The sequence below is a fragment of the Dipodomys merriami genome, unplaced genomic scaffold, assembly GCF_024711535.1.
Source record: "Dipodomys merriami isolate MVZ:Mamm:240054 unplaced genomic scaffold, mDipMer1.0.p SCAF_22, whole genome shotgun sequence".
Classification (NCBI taxonomy): Eukaryota; Metazoa; Chordata; class Mammalia; order Rodentia; family Heteromyidae; genus Dipodomys; species Dipodomys merriami.
The window spans coordinates 18428988-18449631 of record NW_027203604.1 but is presented as its reverse complement, the minus strand read 5'-3'; the positions used below and the strand labels follow the sequence as shown (position 1 = coordinate 18449631).

The window sequence follows — 20644 nt, the reverse complement described above, 5'->3', positions numbered from 1 at the left end:
AGGGCCTGGGCACTGTTCCTGAGCTTTTTTACTCAAGCCTCGTAATCTACCACCTAAGCCACAGTGCCACTTCCATCGTTTCTGTTTATGTGGTACTGAGGAATGGAACCCAGGGCTTCATGCATGCTGGGCAAGCACTCTACCACTAAGCCATCTTTGCAGCCTCTGGAGAGTTGGTTTGTGTGTGTGTGTATGTGTGTGTGTGTGTGTGTTTGTGTGTGTGTGTGTGTGTGTGTATGTGTGTGTTTTAATTTCCTATGGGATGAAGATTTCTTGTGAAAAATGCCTCTGGTAGGAGGATGGAAGAAGGAAGGTTATTTTTCCTGGAAAAACATTTTCCAAAGTCCTTCTCCAAGCCAGCTGGAACGACAGCTGCTAATCCAGCAGATTTGTCTCCAAATAGATGGCCTATCATTTTGTACTAATGGATCAAATTGATTTCCTGTGGGGGAGGGAAGGGAGAGGATTGGTGCCGACACTGCTTGGGCATAATGTGTTTGGGACCGGGGGACCTGTGCTCACTGGCTGACCTGTGCATCCCACACCAGGCAGACACACAATTGTGGCCATACCTGCATGTTTAGGGGCATCAAGTGCTTTTGTCATTTTTTTTGTTGTTATTTAAAAAAAAGTTGTCACCGGGCACCAGTGGCACACACCTGTAATCCTATCTACTAAGGAAGCTGAGATCTGAAGATCATGGTTCAAAGCCAGCCTGGTCAGGAAAGCCCGTGAGAGACTTTTATCTCCAATAAACCACCAGAAAACTGGAAGTGGCGCTGTGACTCAGGTGAGCGTTCGCCTTGAGCTGAAGAGCTGAGGAACAGTGTCCAGGCCCAGAGTTCAAGCCCCATAACCGACAAAAAAAAAAAAAAAAAAAGTTGTATGAGTGTAATATTATTTGTATGTAGGATTATGCAAAATCTTATGTGTGTGTATGCATACACGTGTGTGTCTAAAGCCTGGTGGCCAATTTTGTGACTGCTGTTTATAGAAGTGGGCAGAGCTTAGTAATGGTGGTCACTAAATTGTGCTGTCCTACGCTATTGAAACTGAAAAAGAATCAATAAAACTATAACACTGGAGAAAAAAAAACACAACTTTTATGAGCTGGGCACTAGTGGCTCATGCCTGTAATTCTAACTATGCAGGAAGAAGGCTGAGATATGAGGATCGCAGTTCAAAACCAGCCTGGGCAGGAAAGTCTGTGAGACTCTTATCTCTAATTAGTCACAGAAAAAGCTGAAAGTGGCATGTGGCTCAAGTGGTAGAGTGCTAGTCTAAAAGAAGCTCAGGGACAGTGCCAGGCCCTGAGTTCAAGCCTCAGGACAAGCAAAAGAGAAGGGGGGGGAGACGAGAGAGAGAGAGAGAGAGAGAGAGAGAGAGAGAGAGAGAGAGAGAGAGAGAGAGAGAGTAAATGAGAGACAGACTTGCATTTACATATATATATATATATATATATATATATATATATATATATATATATATATAATAGAAATTGTGATCATCTTTTGTAAGCCCATTATGCCTTAGTAAGAGGGCAGTGCCTTGCAGCTCTGGTGACTCCTGGATGGAACTACTGCTTTGAGCTAATGAGGTTTGCAAACCTGGCCCTATTATCTCATACTGGCTTTTCACGGCTAATTGGCCCACTGGGTCCTTGTGTATGCACCCGTGGAACTGGAGGGCCAGTGTGCTACACTGCACAGGTGTCTGCGGCACAGGTGCCTAGAGGGCATTAGATGGTCCAGGCTCTGTCCTCCTGCTCGGATGCAGTGGGGATTGAACTTAGGACCTTGGAGACAGGCAGGCAGGCAGGCAGACAGACAGCAGCACATGAAGTAATAATAAGCACTTGGAAGAAACAGACTCTAAGGACACAGTGAGCAATTGACAGGGAGAGAGAAGGAAGGTCTCCCAGAGGTTTGGAGCTGACCCCAGGTGGACTGGATGTCCAGTACCAGAGCCTTGTGGCCAGAGCCGGAGCCGGAGGCCGGAGCCGGAGCTGGAGGTCTCCAGAGCCCTGGCAGTGGGGAACATCAGCCCAGGGGCCTGGCTCAGGTTGTTTGCAGGAAAATGGATGCAACTGGAGATTGCAATGTCAAGCAGAATAAACCCCACTGCAAAGTAAGACAAATGTCACATGGTCTCTTTCATATGCAGATGTAGGCCTAAAAATAAAAAAAGAATGACCAAAAACCATAGATCTAAAAATAAAGAAATGGAGATTTCAGAGATCTGTGGGAGGGGGAAAGGCAGATGGAAAGGGTAAAGGGCAAGGGTGAGTATGATCAAAATATTTTTTATGTGTTTATGAAAAATAGAATAGTGAGCTGAGTGCAATGGCTCAGGCCTAAAAGGTAGTGACTAGGGGAATGGAAGTTCAGGGCTAGCACAGGCAAAAAAGTTCACAAGATTCCCTCTCAACCAGTGGCCAGTGCAGTGCCTTACACCTGTCATGCCCAGTGAAATCAGAGCACAGGTGGGGAAGGATCATATCTCAGGCTGACTCAGGCATAAAGCAGATCCTATCTTGAGAATAACCAATGCGAAAAAGGACTGGAGGTGTGCGTCAAGTGGTAGAGTGCCTGCTGAACAAGCTCAAAGGCCCTGAGTTCAATTCTCCAGTATCACCAAAAAAGAGAGGGGGGCTGTTAAAGTTGTTTTGAGTAGGGAGCAATCAGAAGAGGAGTGAATTTGACCAAATGCATCATATATATGAAAATGTCACAGTGAAACCTCTCTATAATTAATATGTGCTAATAAAAAAAAAGATACTACCAGGCACTGGTGGCTCATGCCTGTAATCCTAGCTACTCAGGAGGCTGAGATCTGAGGATCGAGGTTTAAAGCCAGCCTGGGCACAAAAGTCTGTGAGACTCTTATCTCCAATAAACCACTCAGAAAACCAGAAGTGGCCCAGTGGCTCAAGTGAGAGTGTTAGCCTTGAGCTGAAGAGCTAAGGAACAACATTCAGGCCCAGAGTTCAAGCCCCATGATCAACCGGAAAAAAAAAAACCCAAAAACTAACTTCCTTTGATTGTGTGTGGAAGGCCCTTCCATGGCAGTAACTCTGTTAGGGCTAGTGAACTGAGTGGGTGGTGTAGCTTAGTCACAGTGAACCCAATATACCAAGTGTCCCAGACAGATCTCCAAAGTATAATGCTGAATAAAATAACACTCAAGTGAGAGCATTAGATGATGCTATTGACATCTTTTTGTCATTTCAGCATCTTCTCAGCCCATCAATCCTGATTAAACACATGCATGAATCAAAGCCTGAAATATGTTAGGAAGTTGTTAGCCCTAGCTCCTGTTGGCAGCCCCCACCCCCAGGGGATTGCAGGGAGTGAAGTTGGTGCACCTTTTAGTACCTTGCCAAGGGAGGTGGCATGAAAGCATTCGTGGTCTGTCTTATCAGGGGCACTACATGTAGCTTTTTTATTTTTATTTTTGTCTCAGTCCTGGGGTTTTGAACTCCAGGCCTGGCCATTGTCCCTGAACTTTTTGCTCAGGGCTAGAGCTCTACCACTTGAACCACAGTTCCACTTGCAGTGTTTTGGTGGTTGTCTTTCCTGGCAGAGTTGGGTTTGAACCTTGATCCTTAGATCTCAGCCTCCTACTAGGATTATAGGCATAAGCCATTGGTGCCTGGCTCTTTCTCTCTCTTTTAATGAAAAGAAAAGGAGGAGAGAGTGGGAAATGGCTGCCTGCTCAGAAGGGGTCTGTGTAGTGAAGCTACTGGGGTGGTGGGGAGGTTAATGATATTCCTCTAAGAATGGAAGGGAAGATTAGAAGAAAACAGATAGAAATGACCATAATTTCTCACCAAAATAGTCCAGTCCTCTGACATCTTACTTTTGTTTTTGGTTTGGCAATGTTGGGGTTTGAACTCTGAGCCTCTCCCTTGCTAGGCTGGGGCTCTACTACCTGAGCCATGGGCCAATCCTTCCTCTTACTTCACAATGCATTTGAAAGAACTCTCCTGGCCTGGGGCTAGTGGAAAGGTGAGGAAGGTGAACCTGGAGAACTCATGGGTGCGTGGGCCAAGCTCTGCCTCTGGCCACAGGACTTTGAGCAAGGTTTTGAAATAGGACATCTCAGTTTTGGCAGCTCATCTGTAAAACCAGGATAATGATAACCGCGGTGTTAGGATCAAATGGGAAGATCCTTGTAAAATCCTGGGCTCCAAGCCAGGAACATGGCTCTCCATACATGTTAAAATGTATCTCCAGCCAGGTGCAGGTGGCTCACGCCTGTAATCCTAGCTGTTCAGGAGGCTGAGATCTGAGGATTATGGTTCAAAGCCAGCCAGGGCAGGAAAGACTATGAGACTCTTATCTCCAATTAACTATCAGAAAACCGGAAATGGCACTGTGGCTCAAGTGGTAGAATAGCTCCGGGACAGCACCCAGGCCCAGAGTTCAAACCTCAGGATTGACCCCCCCCCAAAAAAAAAGCATCTAATGGAGGGAAAAAAAGGAAAAGGCTCTCCATTGAATAAAACCAGTAAGTGCCTTCAGTGTTCTCTGCTGGCTATGCTGTGCTTCTCTAGACAGCCAACTGCTGAAGAGAAGAAATGGAGGTGTCTATAGAATGTCCTGGTAAATAAGAGCAATCATTTGTTTGAAGAGTGACTAAGATTTTCAACCGGATGCTGGTGGCTCATTCCTAGGATTCCTAGCTACTCTGGAGGCTGAGATCTGAGGAAAGTCTGTGAGACTTTTTTTTTTTTTTGGGGGGGGGGTGGAGTCCCGTCGTGGGGCCTGAACTCTGAGCATGGGTGCTGTCCCTCAGCTCTTCAGCTCAAGGCTATCATTCTACCACTTGAGCCACAGCACCACTTCTGGCTTTTTTCTTTTTTGCTTATGTGGTGCTGGGGCATTGAACCCAGGGCCTCATGCATGCAAAGCAAGCGCTCTACCACTGAGCCATCTTCCCAGCCCCGTGAGACTCTTATCTCCAATTAACCAGAAAACCAGAAGTGGTGCTGTGGCTCAAGTGGTAGAGTGCTTGCCTTGAGCTGAAGAGCTGAGGGACAGCCCCTAGACCCTGAGTTCAAAGCCCCACGACCAACCAAAAAAAAAAAAGAGAGAGAAAAGAAAAAAAGACTAAGATTTTCGAGCTTTTGATTACAGTCGGTCTGGGGTATGCTAAATGTCTAGTGCTGCTGAGAGCTGGTAAGATGTGTTGAGGGGTGGGGCTAAGCTCAGTGTCTAGTGGAATGTTTAACAAGGGCAGGGCCCTGGGCTCCATCTCCAGATCCGATCAGAATCTGAGTAGGTGCTCGGTAGGTTAGATGACCGAGTTCAGCCCTCAGGCCCCTCATTATCATTTATAGAAGAGACTGAGGCCTGTCCATTTAGCCAAGGATCTAGAGCGCGTGGGCGTCCCGCAGCAGGCCCATTACACATGATGTTATGATACAGATGGCTGTGTAATACAATGTGACTGCTAGTGTAAAAAGCCCAGACTGGTGGGAACCAAAACTGTTCTTATCCAATAGGAAGTGTAAAAGTTTGCAAATTTGGATGGGTATTTTGTTTGTGTTTTCCAGCAGTACTGAAGTTTGAGGTTTGAACTCAGGGTGGTCTGGTGCTAGCTAGCTAGGCAGGCATTCTTCCACATTGAGCCACACCTCCCACCCTTTTTGCATTTATTTTTCTGATAGGGTCTTACAGTTTTGCCTAGGCAGTGATCTTTCCACTTACACTTTCCATGTAGTTGGAATGATAGTCATGTACCACCATGCCAGTTTATTGTCTGCAATAGATCTTCTCAGTCTCTACCTCCCAAATAGCTAGGATTACAGGTATGATCCACTACACTCATGCCTTGTATGAATATTTCTGATCTAAGTAAAAACTTAAAAAAAAAAAAAAGGGTTGGGAAGGTGGCTCAGTGGTAGAGAGCTTGCTTTGCATGCATGAGGCCCTGGGTTCAATTCCTCAGCACCACATAAGCAGGGAAAAAAAATCTGGAAGTGGCGCTGTGGCTCAAGTGGTAGAGCACTAGCCTTGAGCTGAAGAGCTGAGGGATAGTGCCCAGGCCCAGAGTTCAGGCCCCACGACCGGACCCCCCCCAAAAAAAAAGCTATCCCAGTTACTCAGTTTTCCTTTGCCAGTTTGTGCTCTATGCATCTATGATTATGTGAGCAATGTGTGGCCACACATTGCTCAGAGGAGGAAGCCAGGTGTAGACAAAGGTGGGGCAGAGACAGTTGCTCCCAGCTGCATACAAGGAAGGAGGAAGATAGATTTCCTACCAGGAAAAATCATATCTAGAAGCTTGTCCAGTTAACCTTTGTTACAACCTCCTCCCCCCGGCCCTTTTTCTCTTCATTTTGTTTCTCTCTTCTTTCTCTTTCTTTTTCCCCCTCCTCCTCTTCTTTTTTTTCCTTGTCTTTGTGTGTGTGTGTGTGTAACACAAGGCTTGAACTCAGGGCCTCAAGCTCTTGCTCAGCTTGCTTGCTCACAGCAAGTCTTCTAGCACTTGAGCCAGCCAAACCCAGCATTTTGCAGATTCATTGGAGATGGAGTCTCACAGACTTTTCTGCTTGGGCTAGATTCACACTTCTATCCTTAGATCTTAGCCTCTATCCCAAGATCTTGGCCTCTTGAGTAGCTAGGATTACAGGCGTCAGCCACCAGGGCCCAGCTTTGAACAGCCGATTTCTAGTAGCTGGCCACTAACTTGCTACTGCTGAGCTGTTGTGATGGAACAAACCCCTCTTCCAGTCCATCAGATGTGGCATAAGTGGAAAGGTTATATGGCCAGTTGAAGACCTCTAATTTTCTTTTCTCTCCATCGCCTTCCAATTTCTCTGGATGGAAGAAAACATTCTGCCTAAAACTGGTTTGGCAACTTACCCTCCCTGCTAGGCAGGCACTGGAAAGCATACTAAGCTTGGTTATTTTCTTGCTTTAAGGAAGTAATAGGCTCACTTTTATACCTTCCTATCCTTTTAAATTCTTCCCACCAAATGTAGCAGGGATGTAGAGGTTGCAGCTGGTGACTGTAGTGGGCTGTGGAACCGTTCAGGTGCCCTGGCCACAGACTAGCTTGGGACACAACTGTCCTCACCCCTAGATGTGGGACTGGGCAATGCACAGAGCAGCCACGGTGACATCTCAGTTTCCCAGTACAGAGGCAACGCCCCTTTCTGCTCCTGGATTTAGAAACAACATGTGATCTAGCTAAAGCAGCTACATTTAATGGCCACAGGCCAGCATAGAGGTGGAGTTTCCACTGTTAGGAGCCAGAATCTCTTTAGCTAAGCCTACATAACAAAGATGTGGCCTATACGTATTGTTTGCATGCTCAAAATCTCTTGTCTTTTTTCTCTGGAGTGAATTGTAGTGCTCAGGTGTTACTTAACCTTGATTTTTAACTGTCTGGGATCCCTGGTGGTGTCCCTGGTATCTTCAGATATTAGTGACTGCTTGTCTGCCCCAGGGCAGGGTCAGCTCTGCCTTGCTTTTTTTATCCTTTTATTTTCCCATATAGACACAGGTACATAACAATATGGCAAGAATGCACTGTACTATGCCTCCAGCCCTGTTTTGAACTGGTTATATTTTTAAGATAAGGTCTCATTTTCTGCCCTAGCTCATCTGGACTGTGATCTGCCTCTTCCTATAGCTGCTTAGATGATAGGCATCCACAACCTCGCCCAACTGTCAGTTCACAAGGGGGTCTCAGGAGCTTTTTTGCCCAGTCTGGCTTCAAACCTCGAACCTCTCTATCTCAGCCTCTGCCATAGCTAGGATTCCAGGCGTGAGCCACCAGTGCTAGGGCTATTGCAGGACTTTATTATTATTATTATTGTTGTTGTTGTGGGGCTTGAACTCAGAGCCTGGGCACTGTCCCTAGGCCTTTTTGTGCCTAAGGCTAGTGTTCTACTACTTGGAGCCACAGCGCCACTTCTGGTTTTGGAGTGGTTAATTGAAGCTAAGAGTCTCACCGGGACTTTTCTGCCTGGGGCTGGCTTCAAACTGCAATCCTCAGGTCTCAGCCTTCTGAGTAGTTAGGATTACAGGCGTGAATCACCAGTGCCGGGCTTAAAATAGGTTTACCTTTAATTTAGGGATCATTTTCTAATGAAGCTGTTAGATTTTCCCTAGGCTGCTGATAAGAATGTAAAATGGTATGGCCGCTCTGGAAATGAACCCTGGCCATTTCTTTTAAGGTTAAAACCTGTACCCGTTGAACTCCTGGGAATTTTACCCAAGAAGACGTAAAATCATATGTTCATACAAACACATATATGTAGTCCATTTCCCAGACTGGAAACAACTCAAATGTTCTTCACACCAATTGATAAGCAAACTGTGATACATCTTTTCATGGGCTGCTGCTGGTAAAAGAGGGAATCTGCTGTGGACACAGCCACTAGATTGGATCTATCTTAAGGGCATCATGCTAAATGAGAAGCCACTCACAAAAGGTCACATAGTGTGTGGCTCCATTTATCCAAGAATTTTCCAGTAACAGAATTAGAGCTGAGGTTCTCTGGTTGCTGGAGGTCAGGATAGGTGTGGGAGGATGTAACTAGAAAAGGCTACACAAGAGTCTTGTGTCGATGGATCAGCCCTCTATTACAGTTGACAAGATGGCTGCACAAATCCACACATTCATTAAAATTTTATAGCAATAATTTCCCTCTCCATCCCCACTTCCAGAATAACCAAGTGAGGCTGGGTATGGGTATGGTGGAGCATACCTGTAATCCCAGCTACTCAGGTGGCAGAGGTTGGTGGATCACAGTTGATACAAGAACTGGTAAGAGGCAAATAACGTCTTTAGTTAATAGTGTTGTTCCAGTGTCCATTTCTGGGAATTCCAAGTGTACACTGTGATTTACAGAAAAAGATCTCTGAGAATACAGAGACACATAGCTAGGAGCTAGACATTTTGTATTGTTTTATATCTCCTTAGGAGTCTTAAACTATTTTAAAATAAAATCTAAAAGACTTGAGGAGAGATGGCAGAAAGCAGATGTGGCTATAGGTACGCAGTAGTGGCCGCCTTCAGAGAGGCAGAGGTGGAGGCTGGCATGGGCATCTGGGGCCACCTGTTACACATCGGCTTGAGGCCCACGCCTGCCCCTATAATGTGCGGTGAGTGGACATCCAATTAGGCAGGCTGATTCAGCACCCCTGCTCTTCTTTTCCTCCTCTAAGAATGCACTAAAATGATGACAAATGAGTTGGAAACCAAACCAAAGCCCCAGTGGCTGAGGACCAGGCCTGAGGGAGGTGGAATGGAGTGTGCTCCCTGGGCTTCCTGGCTCCTCCTACCCCTCGCCACTGGCTGCAGCACTGCAGACCACGGATTGGTTCTCAGGATGGGTGAGGAACCCTGGGCCTGGAGCCACTCACAGTTCTGAGCAACACTTAGAATTGGATGAAAATCAGCTGAGCATCCTAGGAGTTCCTTAGCCCCATTCCTGACAGGAAGTCCTGATCCCCTGATGTCTCTCCCACCCCCACCCCCACCCCCACCCAGGGATGGGATGTTAGGGAAAACCCAGTGGCCCAGAGGCCCAGCTGGCCTCACAGCTTACTTGCTATTTCATGCAGCTACATGATACCATAGCTTCCTGCTGTACTTAAGGCCTTCTCTGCTAAAAAGGACTTAACAGCTACCAAAAACATGAGGACAGTCTTTAGCATAGAACACAAAGGGATATTAAATGAGAAAATGGAATAAAACTCCAACAATCTGCATGTATTCAGATAAAAGAAGATTCTGCCTTCATCAAGAATAGGAAGTTGAGAGCCAGACATAGAACTTATGCCTATAATCCCAGCTACACAGGAGCCCAAGATCAGAAAGAATCTCTCTGTTTGAGTGAGCCAACCCAAGCAAAAAGTTATAGAAACCCCATCTCAACTAATAAAAGCTGTGCATACTGTATCGTCATCCCAGCTACCTAGAAAGTATAAATAGGAGAATCATGATCCATGTTGACCTAGCATAAATAAAAGGGGTAGAGCACCTGCCTTGCAAACACAGGGCTCTAAGTTCAAACTTCCTTGTCACCAGAAACAAATAGAAAAAGGAAACTTTTAAAGCACTTTGTAGAAATTCAAACTGTGGGTTAGCCACCAGTGGTTCATACCTATAATCTTAACCACTCACAAGGCTGAGATCTTAGGATCGAGGTTCAGAGCCATTCCAGACAGACAAATCTAAAAAGCCCTTAACTTTAAATAACCAGCAAAAAGTCAGAACTAGAGGTGTGGTTCAAGTGGTAGAGTACCTGCCTTGAGCCAGAAACCCAAGTGAGAGAGTAAGACCCTAAATTCACCCTGAAAATGGCACCAAAAAAAAGAAGGGAAAGGGGAAAGAAACAAAAATTGTGACATCAAAAGCTTAAAAAAAAAATAATAGAATTGGAATGTGAAGTGGAGAATACCTGCCAGCAATGTAGAACATAAAGACAGAAATGATAGTGCCATAAAACCCCCTTGTATAATTAGTACATGTTAATAAAATATTCTTAAAGAAAATGGACCGTGAGTGACAAATCTAGGATGTGAAAATTCCAGAGTTCTGGAAAGAGTAGAGACAAGAAATAAAGCAGGAATGACCTAACTTTCCACATGCCTAGGATCCTCCAAGTGTCCAGTCAAATGAATGGAAACAGTACCCACAGTGAGGTGACTCAAAGGTCAGTTTTACAAGACAGAGATAAAAAAGATGGTTTCCAGAAATAAGCCGTGCTTGTGCACACTGGTCCTAGATATTGAACTCAGGGCCTGGAACCTGTCCCTCAGCTTTTGCTCAAAGGCTAGCACTCTGTCACTTAAGTCACAGCTCACTTCTGAGTAGTTTATTAGGGATAAGAGTCTCATGGACTTTCCCTCCTGGGCTGGTTTTGAACCATGAACAGATCTCAGCTCTCAGTCACTTGAGTAGCCAGGATTACAGATCTGAGCCTGGCAATAAGCCTTAAAGGGAAAAGTCACCTTAACTATCCTGGATGCTAGAGACAGCAGAGCTGTGTCTGGGCAATTCTGAGGAAAGCAGTTGTGTGTGATGTTGGGCTCTGTCTCTGAGCTTTTTTGCTCAAGGCTAGCAAGAGTGCTTTAAGCCTCAGAGCCACTTCTGATTCTCTGGGGGTTAATTAGAGAGAAAGAGTCTCACAAACTTCCCTGCCTGTGTTGACTCCAAGCTCTGATCCTCAGATCTCAGCCTCCTGAGTAGCTAGGATTACAGACATGAGCCACCAGAACCTGGCTTCACGATCATTCTTAAATGTGTTTTGGAGACTGGTCTGCAGCCGAAAGGAAGGAAGTTGTTGACATAGATCTGACTACTGAGCTCCGGCCACAAGCAGCCAGAGGGAGATGCAGGGACAACAGCCTGGTAGACTGGGGACAGTCTGGCCACATGGGGCCACATGGAGCAAGAGGACCAGAGTCTCCGGAGCAGGCTAGTAGGGGGTACAACAGCTCTGACAGCAGGAAGGATTTAAGGCAGGTACATAGAAAAGGAAGCAGAGGAACCAAGGAGACAATATTAATCCCAGGACAAACACAAAGGCCTTTTAAACCAAGAAAGTCCCTTCCTCCCATTGTAGCCACCAGTATTTACAAAGGCAAGGTGGATGATGTCACTGAAAATGGCCATTGGGTTCTATAGGAAGGACTGAGGGAGGGCAAAGCGAGGTGGGGCAGAGAGCTAGGTCCTCTTGAAGCCAGTAAGTTACTTCTCCCAACGGAAAGATCAAGAACCCTAGATACTAAACAAAAGAGCTTAATTGAAAGCATTGTTGGGAGTGTGCAGGGTGGGGAGAGGTGGTTTCTCCTGGGTGCCTGGATCCCATCCACTCCCAGCGCTAATGAGAACCTGGATCTGAGGGTGAGGTGCTTGCCCCCTGGCATACTGGGTACTCTCATTCTTACCCCTCGTCACAGACAGGCAGGATGTGCAGTGGGCTGGAGGAGGTGGGGAGACTGGAGCCGGCCAGTGATTAGTACTGAGTGGCTCATTACTTCAGAGACAGCACCGAGACATACAGTCATCATGTTGTCAGTCTTGAAGTCAGGAAGAATAAAATCGAAATCTCTAAGAAGTTTCTAGTCACTGGGTCAATCGTCCATTTCCCCTGATTATAATATAATGAAGTTCAGGTCATATAGTGAAGCAAGTCATCATATTATAATGAGTCATAATGAAGTCCAGGGTCATGTCTCTTGTTTCTTTTCCTTTCCTTTCCTTTTTTTTTTTCTTTTTCTTTTTTCCTCTTTTGTGCCAGTGCTGGGGCTTGAACTCAAGGACTGGGTGCTGTCCCTGAGCTTTTTCACTCAAGTCTGATTGATACTCTACCACTTGAGCCATATCTCTGTTTCCAGCTTTTGGGTATTTAATTGGAGATAAGAGTCTCATAGCCTTTCTTGCTAAACTTAGCTTTGAACTGAGATCCTCAGGTCTCAGCCTCCTTAGTAGGATTACAGGTATGAGCCACCAGCATCCATTTGCTAACATGAGAACAAAACCATTACCAATCCACTTACACCCAAGAGGGTGCCTCAGTCTCTGAGGTCACAGCCCCTGGGGGTGCTCAGGGATGTGAGTGTATGTTGCCTACTCTGTTTATGGTAAGTTCTAGGCCACCTTTGGGAACTGAGGGCTTCCAGGGTTCCATACAACTGGACCATGAGGTCAGGAAATGGTGCTGGTCCAGATTCATGACTTTGGGGACTGTGAAGTTAATCATGCATAGAAACCAGGACTCAAGATTGTGTGTTCTATTATTTATTAATAATTTTGTTTTGTATGTTTGTCAGAATGTTATGGAGCAGTTCAATCCTGGACTACGAAATTTAATCAACCTAGGAAAAAATTATGAAAAAGCTGTTAATGGTAAGTCTGTTCATCCAAATCGATGAATGGTTGTGGGGCTTGAACTTGGGGCTTGGGTACTGTCTCTGATCTTCTGCTCAAGTCTAGCACTCTACCACTTTGAGCCACAGTGCCACTTCTGGTTTTCTAGTGATTTATTGGAGATAAGAATATCACAGGCTTTCCTGCCTGAGCTGACTTCAAACTGGGATCCTCAGATCTCAGCCTCTTGAGTAGCTAAGATTACAGGCATGATCCACTGGCACCTGGCTTAAGATATCCTGAAATGAAGAAAACATATATTATAAATCCAAGAACTTTGCAAGGGTTGGTGCTGTTGGTGGGTGTGAAATGTGTGAATTGGATGATAGGCTGCTATAATGATAGATATTGCTTTTTCTTTTTCTTTTTTTTTTGTCGGTTGTGGGGCTTGAATTCTGGGCCTGGGCGCTGTCCCTCAGCTCTTCAACTCAAAGTGAGTGCTCTATCACTTGAGCTACAGCGCCACTTCCAGTTTTCTAGTGGTTTATTGGAGATAGGAGTCCCATGGACTTTCTTGCCTGGGCTGGCTTTGAACCACGATCCTCAGATTTCAGCCTCCTGAGTAGCTAGGATTACAGGCATGAGCCACCAGCGCCCAGCTAGCTTTTTGACTCAAAATTGTCCTCTTATGTCCTTGCAATGAACATGTTTTCTACTTGTGTCTATACTGGGTACCTTCTGTCCTTCAAGAACAAGGCTAGAATGTGAGGCTGGTTCTCCTTGGTTCAACCTGGCTCTCCCTGGCTCTCCCTGGCTGCTTGGGCAATCACAAGGCCACAAAGTCCTTGCTGTGGACGTCCACAGCTGTCCCTGGGAAGGAAATCACTGTGACTTGCAGCATGAGCTACAAGGAAGCTAAGGCTCACCCCGAAGGCTCTTCTCACCTTTGTATCCTGCAGAGACAATCTTGTTCTTGAGTCTTCCTGAGCCCTGCATAGGCACCTGCTTGTAGTTTTGCTGAGTCCACAGAGAAATGTAGCTAGCTACATTATAAAGCCCTGGGTAAGAACAGGGATGCCAGCCAGATGTGTAGTCACAGCTAGATTCTAGAGTGGAGTGTCAGGCATAACTGAGAGCCATGTGAAGACCAGGGTCACAGGCATCCCAGCAGCAGGGGCTGGTGTGGACTGGGGCAGGCTGGCTAACAGATGGTGAGCCCCACAGGCCATAGGGAGATAGATGCTGATGGGATGGATCAGTGCTGATGTGTGTGAATGCGGAGCCCAGCAAGCGAGCCTCCAGTCTGGTGGCCTAGGACAGCTATTTCTGCTTCCCCTAGTAGGCCAAATACTTCTTTCCTCCTGGGTCTCACCTTTGCACAGCTGGCCTGGACCCCAGGCCAGACATGTATTCTCTGTGGCACTGACCCCCTGCAAGGAGGCCACACTGGCCCCCCCAACCCATGTGTCAGGCGGTCCCAAGAATGCAAGCCCCAATGCCGAGTTCTCATCAAGCCTGTGGGAACATGCTTTCTGCCACACTGGCCAGGGCAATGGCCATGGCCAGGACCCCATCAGTGTTGCGCAGACTGGGAATTCCAGAGGCGCAGCTCCATGAGGGCCATTCCTGTAGGGAGGAGGGCCTGTCTGGTAGACCTGTCCCACGCCAGCAGGAGACACTGGGAACTTTTTTTTTTTTTGGGGGGGGGGGTCTGGTTGTATGGCCTGAACTCTGGGCCTAGGCGCTGTCCCTTAGCTGTTCAGCTCAAGGCTAGTGCTCTACCACTTGAGCCACAGCGCCACTTCCAGCTTTTTTTTTTTTTTTTTTTGCTTATGTGATGCTGAGGAATCGAACCCAGGGCCTCAGGCATGCAAGGCAAGCGCTCTACCACTGAGCCACCTTGCCAGCCCACACTGTGGACTTTTGAGGGGGAACAGTGACCTAGTGAAACTGCATTTGGAAAAAAAAATTAATCTGGTAGGGGTACAAATGTAGATTAATTTGTACTAGTGTAGTAATTATCCTTCATTCCTAAAGCAGTAAGAAACAAAAACTCTCTTAATATGTTCAGAAAGGGGGACAGAATTATGAACCTGTTATTTTGTTCTTTGTTCATTTTGTTTGTTGGGGTTTTTCTTTGGGGGGAGGGTCAGTCATGGGGCTTGAACTCAAGGCCTGGGCACCGTCTCTGAGCTCTTTTTTGCTCAAGGCTAGTGCTCTACTACTTTTTTTTTCCCCCCCAAATTTTAGGAGTATATTCCTACCAGCTATTCTCCAAAGGCGTAATAAGAAGATACTTACACGATCCAAAAATTAAATACTAAATTAATACAATTAATACATGAGTAAGTGAAGTGAAAGACACTGATCAGAGAGACCTATGCTGCCTCCAGCTCTCAGCCAGCCGCTCACTGTGGCACCTGTGATGCCGCCAGGACCTGAGGTTGTCTTCTCCAGAGCAGTGGCTGTGCTGGGGTTCCTGCTAGGGCTGTGTGGAGAGAAGGGTAGGCTGCCAGGGAGACTGAGCAGGGGCTGGGGCTGGGGGCTATGTGGAGAGGAGGGTAGGCCACGGAGGAGGCCGGTGAGGGGAGGAAGGATGCTCTAATACTTCAAGCCACAGTGCCACTTCCAGTTTTCTGGTGGTTAATTGGAGATAAGAGTCTCACCGACTTTCTTGCCAGGGCTGGCTTTGAACCACGATCCTCTGACCTCAGTTTCCTGAGTAGCTAGGATGACGGGTATGAGCCACCAGTGCCAGCATGTATGTGTATGCATATGTGTGTTTGTGCGTGTGCACGCTGGTATTGGGGCTTGAACTCTAAGCCTTGTACTCACTTGGCTTTTTCATTCATGGCTGATGCTCTATCACTTCAGCCATACCTCCAGTCCAACATTTTGCTGGTCTTATTGGAAAGAGTCTCATGGATTTTTTTGCCCAGGTTGGCTTTGAACCATGATTCTCAGATCTCAGCCTCCTGAGTACCTAGGATTACAGCATGTTACATGATTTCTAAGTTTATTCAACTTTATCCTAAAAACCGAAGATTTTTATCAGACTGAGACAGTTTTAAATCCAAGTCAACCTTTCCCTAGTGATTTCAATGTCATGTGTGGAGGCAAACCAGAATTTCCATTTAGCTATTGCGCAGTCCTGCATGCCATCCTCCCACTAATTTGCTTTTCAGTTGATCCACACTTTCCAGCTTCAAGTCTTCCTTCTAACATGCATAGATTAACTTGACAGTTTGCTGGCTGCACACCTTGTTTTTTTAGCAGGAGACCAGAGAGTCGAAAAGCAGTGTGATTTAGAACTGAGGGAACAGAAGGACCTAAGTCAGTGCTGGGTGCACTGCCTCTGTCTCCCAGTGACCTTGTGGATGACCTCAGGATATCCTATCAGCCCCAGGGGCTGATAACCAAGCACTGCCTTCACACTATGGGGGGAGATTAAATAATTGGCTTCATCTTTACACTTTAAGCCTCTCCTACTCATATAAAACATCAGTGTAGCAGACCATAACATTTCCTAAATTTATGTACATACACTACAGCTGTGTAGGTTACCACCATAAATGCTTTTGTTTTGCCATAAACATCAGATCCATGCCGCTCTTCTGTGTTTCCTTTTAAATCCTTCTTTAAGAACCTGCTCGGGCTGGGAATGTGGCTTAGTGGTAGAGTGCTTGCCTAGCATACACGAAGCCCTGGGTTTGATTCCTCAGTACCACATAAACAGAAAAAGCCGCAAGTGGCACTGTGGCTCCAGCTAGCCTTGAGCAAAAGAAACTAAGGGATAATGCCCTGAGTTCAAGCTCCATGCCTGGCAAAAAATAATAATAATAATAAGAAGAAGAAGAACCTGCTCATAATCTTGAGCAGGGCAGCCTTGCTAGTCTTTGGGGAAAGGAAGAGACAAGAGCAGAGGCCCTTTTAGTTCTGAGACCCCATAGTTTCTGGGTATAAAACCAGCCTGTGAGCTAGACACATAAATAGGTGTTGTTTCTACACAGTCACAGAAACCAGCCAGGTCTTGGTGAAAAGCTTGCTTGTCATCCGCTTCCTTCTTTTCATGCTCACTGCTTCCAATTCCCCGGTCACCAGGCTATTTTATAGCCCAGCACCCTGGTTTCACAACAAATATGCCACTTGGCCAAGATATCTTTAATCTGCCTGAGAGGTAAGGTAATTTTTTAAGATAATTAGAACCAAGCATATAGTATAATGAAAAAAATACTCCCAACAGGTGCCGGTGGCTCACACCTGTAATCTTAGCTACTGAGGAGACTGAGCTCTGAGGATCATGGTTCCAGGCTACCCCAGGCAGGAAAAATCCTTGAGATCCTTATCTCCAATTAACTACCAAAAGAAAGAAGGAAAGAGAGGAAGAAAGAAACAAGAGCAGTCAAGTCTGAAGTGGGGATGTGGCTCAAGTGGTAGAACACTAGCCTTCAGCAAAAAGGCTCAGGGACAGCACCCATGCTCTGAGTTCAAGCCCCAGGACCAGCACACACACAAAAAAAATGAATGAAAAAAGTACAATAATACTCCTCTCCTGTTTCTGCTAATGAAAAGTAGAACATTTTATTCTTTTTATTTTGAGATAGTTCTATTGTTTATTGAAATGCTAATATGCTTAAAATTTCATCCATCCTTTTTCCCCAGCAACAAGTTATGTGGTTGGTTGTAATTCTGAATGTCCTTGTTTGTTTTTTTTGGGGGGAGGGGGGGGTTTGGTTAGTCATGGGGCTTAAACTCATGGCTTAGGCACTATCCCTGAGTTTCTCTGTTCAAGGCTAGTGCTTTACACTTTGATCCATAGCAACACTTCTGGATTTCTGGTGGTTAATTAGAGAGAAGAGTCTCAAAGACTTTCTTGCCCAAGTTGGCTTTGAACTGTGCTCCTTAGATCTCAGCCTCCTGAGTAGCTAGGACTACAGGTGTGAGTCACTGGTGTTGAAAGTCCTTTTTTAATAGAAAAAGCAAATATACCACCACAGTTATGTGGGTCTTCTGACTGTAAGTAGCACTGCAGAGGCCACAGCCCGGGAAAGTTCTTTGCTGAAATCTCTCTGATGTCAGGTTACAGCACACCAGCTGCCCTAGGCAGTCTGGTCCCAGCCAAAGCCTGATTTGCCACCAGAAGGGACAGAGAGAAGAAAACCTGTGTGGCTTCTCCTTTCCTGTCCCAGTGATGATTTTGTGTCATTTTCCCTGTATAGCTATGATCCTGGCCGGAAAAGCCTACTACGATGGAGTAGCCAAGATCGGGGACATGGCCACCGGGTCCCCTGTGTCGACTGAGCTGGGTGAGCCGACCTTCCTCCATTCGCTTAACTTGCTGTCTTGGGTCCTCTGGTAGCAATAGGCCAAGGGAGCTGGTCAGGCACTGAATGTCTGCAGCCAGTGGTAATGTGAAGTGGTGGGAGATCTAAGGGGAGAGAAGGGCCTCCAGTACCCCAACAGCTTGGCCTGTACCTCTGATCTCCAGACTCTAGTGCCAGGAGCCAGGCCTCCGACCTGGCTGGCCAGTGAGTTTCCTGTGACTCAGCCCACAGAAGGCCTCCTGGCCATGCCATCCCTGGCTGGGCCTCTTGCTTCCACAGTGGCTTCCCGTGGTGATTTTTCCAGTTCTGCCGCTATGAATCGGCCTCCTGTGCAGACATTGGACAGCCACACCCTGGGCAACTCAGCCACAGAGGGAAGCCAGCTTTCTGTTTACAGAGCTGCCTGGCCAGGCGGCCCCTGTGGGGATGAAGGTCCACCTTGCTATCACCTCATGTTTAGCTCAGTGTACTTTATCATCGTCATTCAAAATGTTCAGAAAGCGAGAGTCAAAAGTAGTAAGGACTGCAAGTGCATTGGTCTCCAGTGAAGACAGAGGAAGGGCAGCTGAGGAGTGGGGCTCAAGCACTAGAATGCCTAACTTGAAAGTGTGAGGTTGTAAGTTCAAACCCCAGTACCACTGGGGTGGGGGGGAAGGAAAGGGATCTTAGTACCATACCTCATGCCTGTAATCCCCATTTGCCCCTCCATTTCAACCAATAAGCTGCATGTGGTGGGGCATAGCTGTCATCCCAGCTACCCTGCAGGCATAGGTAGGAGGAGGGAGGTCCAGGCCAGCCTTGGGCCAAAGCATGAGACCCTACCTGAAAAATAAGTAAAGCTGAAAGGGACTTGGGGGTGTGGTTCAAGAGCTAGAGGATCTGTCTAGCGAATGTGGGGCCCTGGATTCAAATTCCAGTACTGCTGAAAAGGAAACAAGAGGGCTGAGATAGCCCAGGACAGCAGGGCATCATAGAGGTGATCCAGACCATACTCACTGCCCCCACAGAGCCCCGGAAACCTCCCCACCCCTCACGCACAGCATCGGCTGCATGACAGGGACAGGGCAGGGGCAGGCTGCTAGCTTCGAGTTCTCCTGATTTCTCCCCGAGGAGCTCATAAAAAGGCAGCCGAGGTAATTGACAGGTCAGATGGGAGCCGGGTTATAAGGATGCCAACCCTGTAGGACTGACTAGAAGGTTTTAGGGTGCCTCCCAGGCTGTGCACTACCAGTCCTGCTGCTTGATCTGTGCGGCTGCTCTGTAACAGCTCCGTCCTAAGCCTGATCGATTTCACAATGAGGAAGCAAAGCTGAGGCCAGTGGGGGGGTTGCTGGATGATTTCAGGGTTCCCAAAATAGGACCTAATGGGAAAGCCACCTCCCATCAGTGCCTGGCACCTGGGGTGGGGGCGCGTGGGCCTTCCTGACTCACCACCATTCAGTTTGCCTGCTTAATGTTTTATGGGTCTTGCCACTGTTTAAATGACACTTTTCCACACCCTGCTTTATTCAGCTGTGAGGTCGTTGGTTTATAACATTGAATCAACTGTTTCCACAGCAACAGGCTTGGTATAAACACACCTTGAAACCCCAGTTCAGTCAGGAAGGGAAGTAACTTGCTTCATGTTGTCTTGCTAATATTCAATTCTCTAAGAAAGTGCAGCCTCACCAAGAATTGCCTCTGGGCATCTAAGAGTGACTCCTTTTGACTTGTAAAGTTTTCCTTTTGTTGTTAACATTTAAAAATGCCCTATTTATTTAAAGTCTCTGTATGGAAGAGAAGTCAAAATTTCATATATGTGTGTGTGTGTGTATGTATGTATGTATGTATGTATGTACGTACGTATGTATGTATGTATGTGTATGTATGTATGTATATGTGTATGTGTGTATGTATGTATAAACACATAATAAAGCTTGGTGGTTGGGGTGGTGCATGCCTGTCTTGAAGCAGCAGACTGCTTTCTACAATAAGTCAGAAGGAGCAAGTTTCCTTTTAGGTTATTCATCACCGGACCCCGTTTTTCTCTCTTCCCATCTTCATGCCCATTTTCTCATGCTACCAGAAAGGTTGCTGCTGTAGCTATCACATCTGTTATCCCCTTGTCTGCCAAAATAGGAAGTGGAATTTCTTCTCAGATGTTCCCATTTTTGTTTTTTGTCAGTCAGGGCTTGAACTCAGGGCGTGGGCATTGTCCTGAGCTTTTTTGCTCAAAGCTAGCACTCTACCACTTTGAGCCACGGCACTACTTCTGGTTTTCTGGTGATTAAGTGGAGAAAAGAGTCTCACGGACTTTCTGGGCTGGCTTTGAACAGAGATCCTCAGATCTCAGCCTCAGATCTCAGCCTCCTGAGTAGCTGGATTACAGGCGTGAGCCACCAGTGCTATGGAGAGAGAAACCATGCCCTGAAGCCCAACACATAGTCCCTTAGACCCATCCCATGGTGGGATTTCAGTGACACACCCACGCCCAGCTGCCAGAAAGG

At 46.6% G+C, this 20644-nt stretch overlaps 1 protein-coding gene across 1 annotated transcript in view; it reads left to right on the top strand.

Moving 5' to 3' along the window:
• The window catches only part of Baiap2l1 (BAR/IMD domain containing adaptor protein 2 like 1), a 71664-nt gene that overhangs the window by 15230 nt on the left and 35790 nt on the right, over nt 1-20644 (top strand). The window contains exons 2-3 of the mRNA XM_070033540.1: nt 12798-12873; nt 18054-18140. Coding sequence (XP_069889641.1) covers nt 12798-12873; nt 18054-18140 — 163 coding nt within the window. The remainder of the gene's footprint in view (nt 1-12797; nt 12874-18053; nt 18141-20644) is intronic.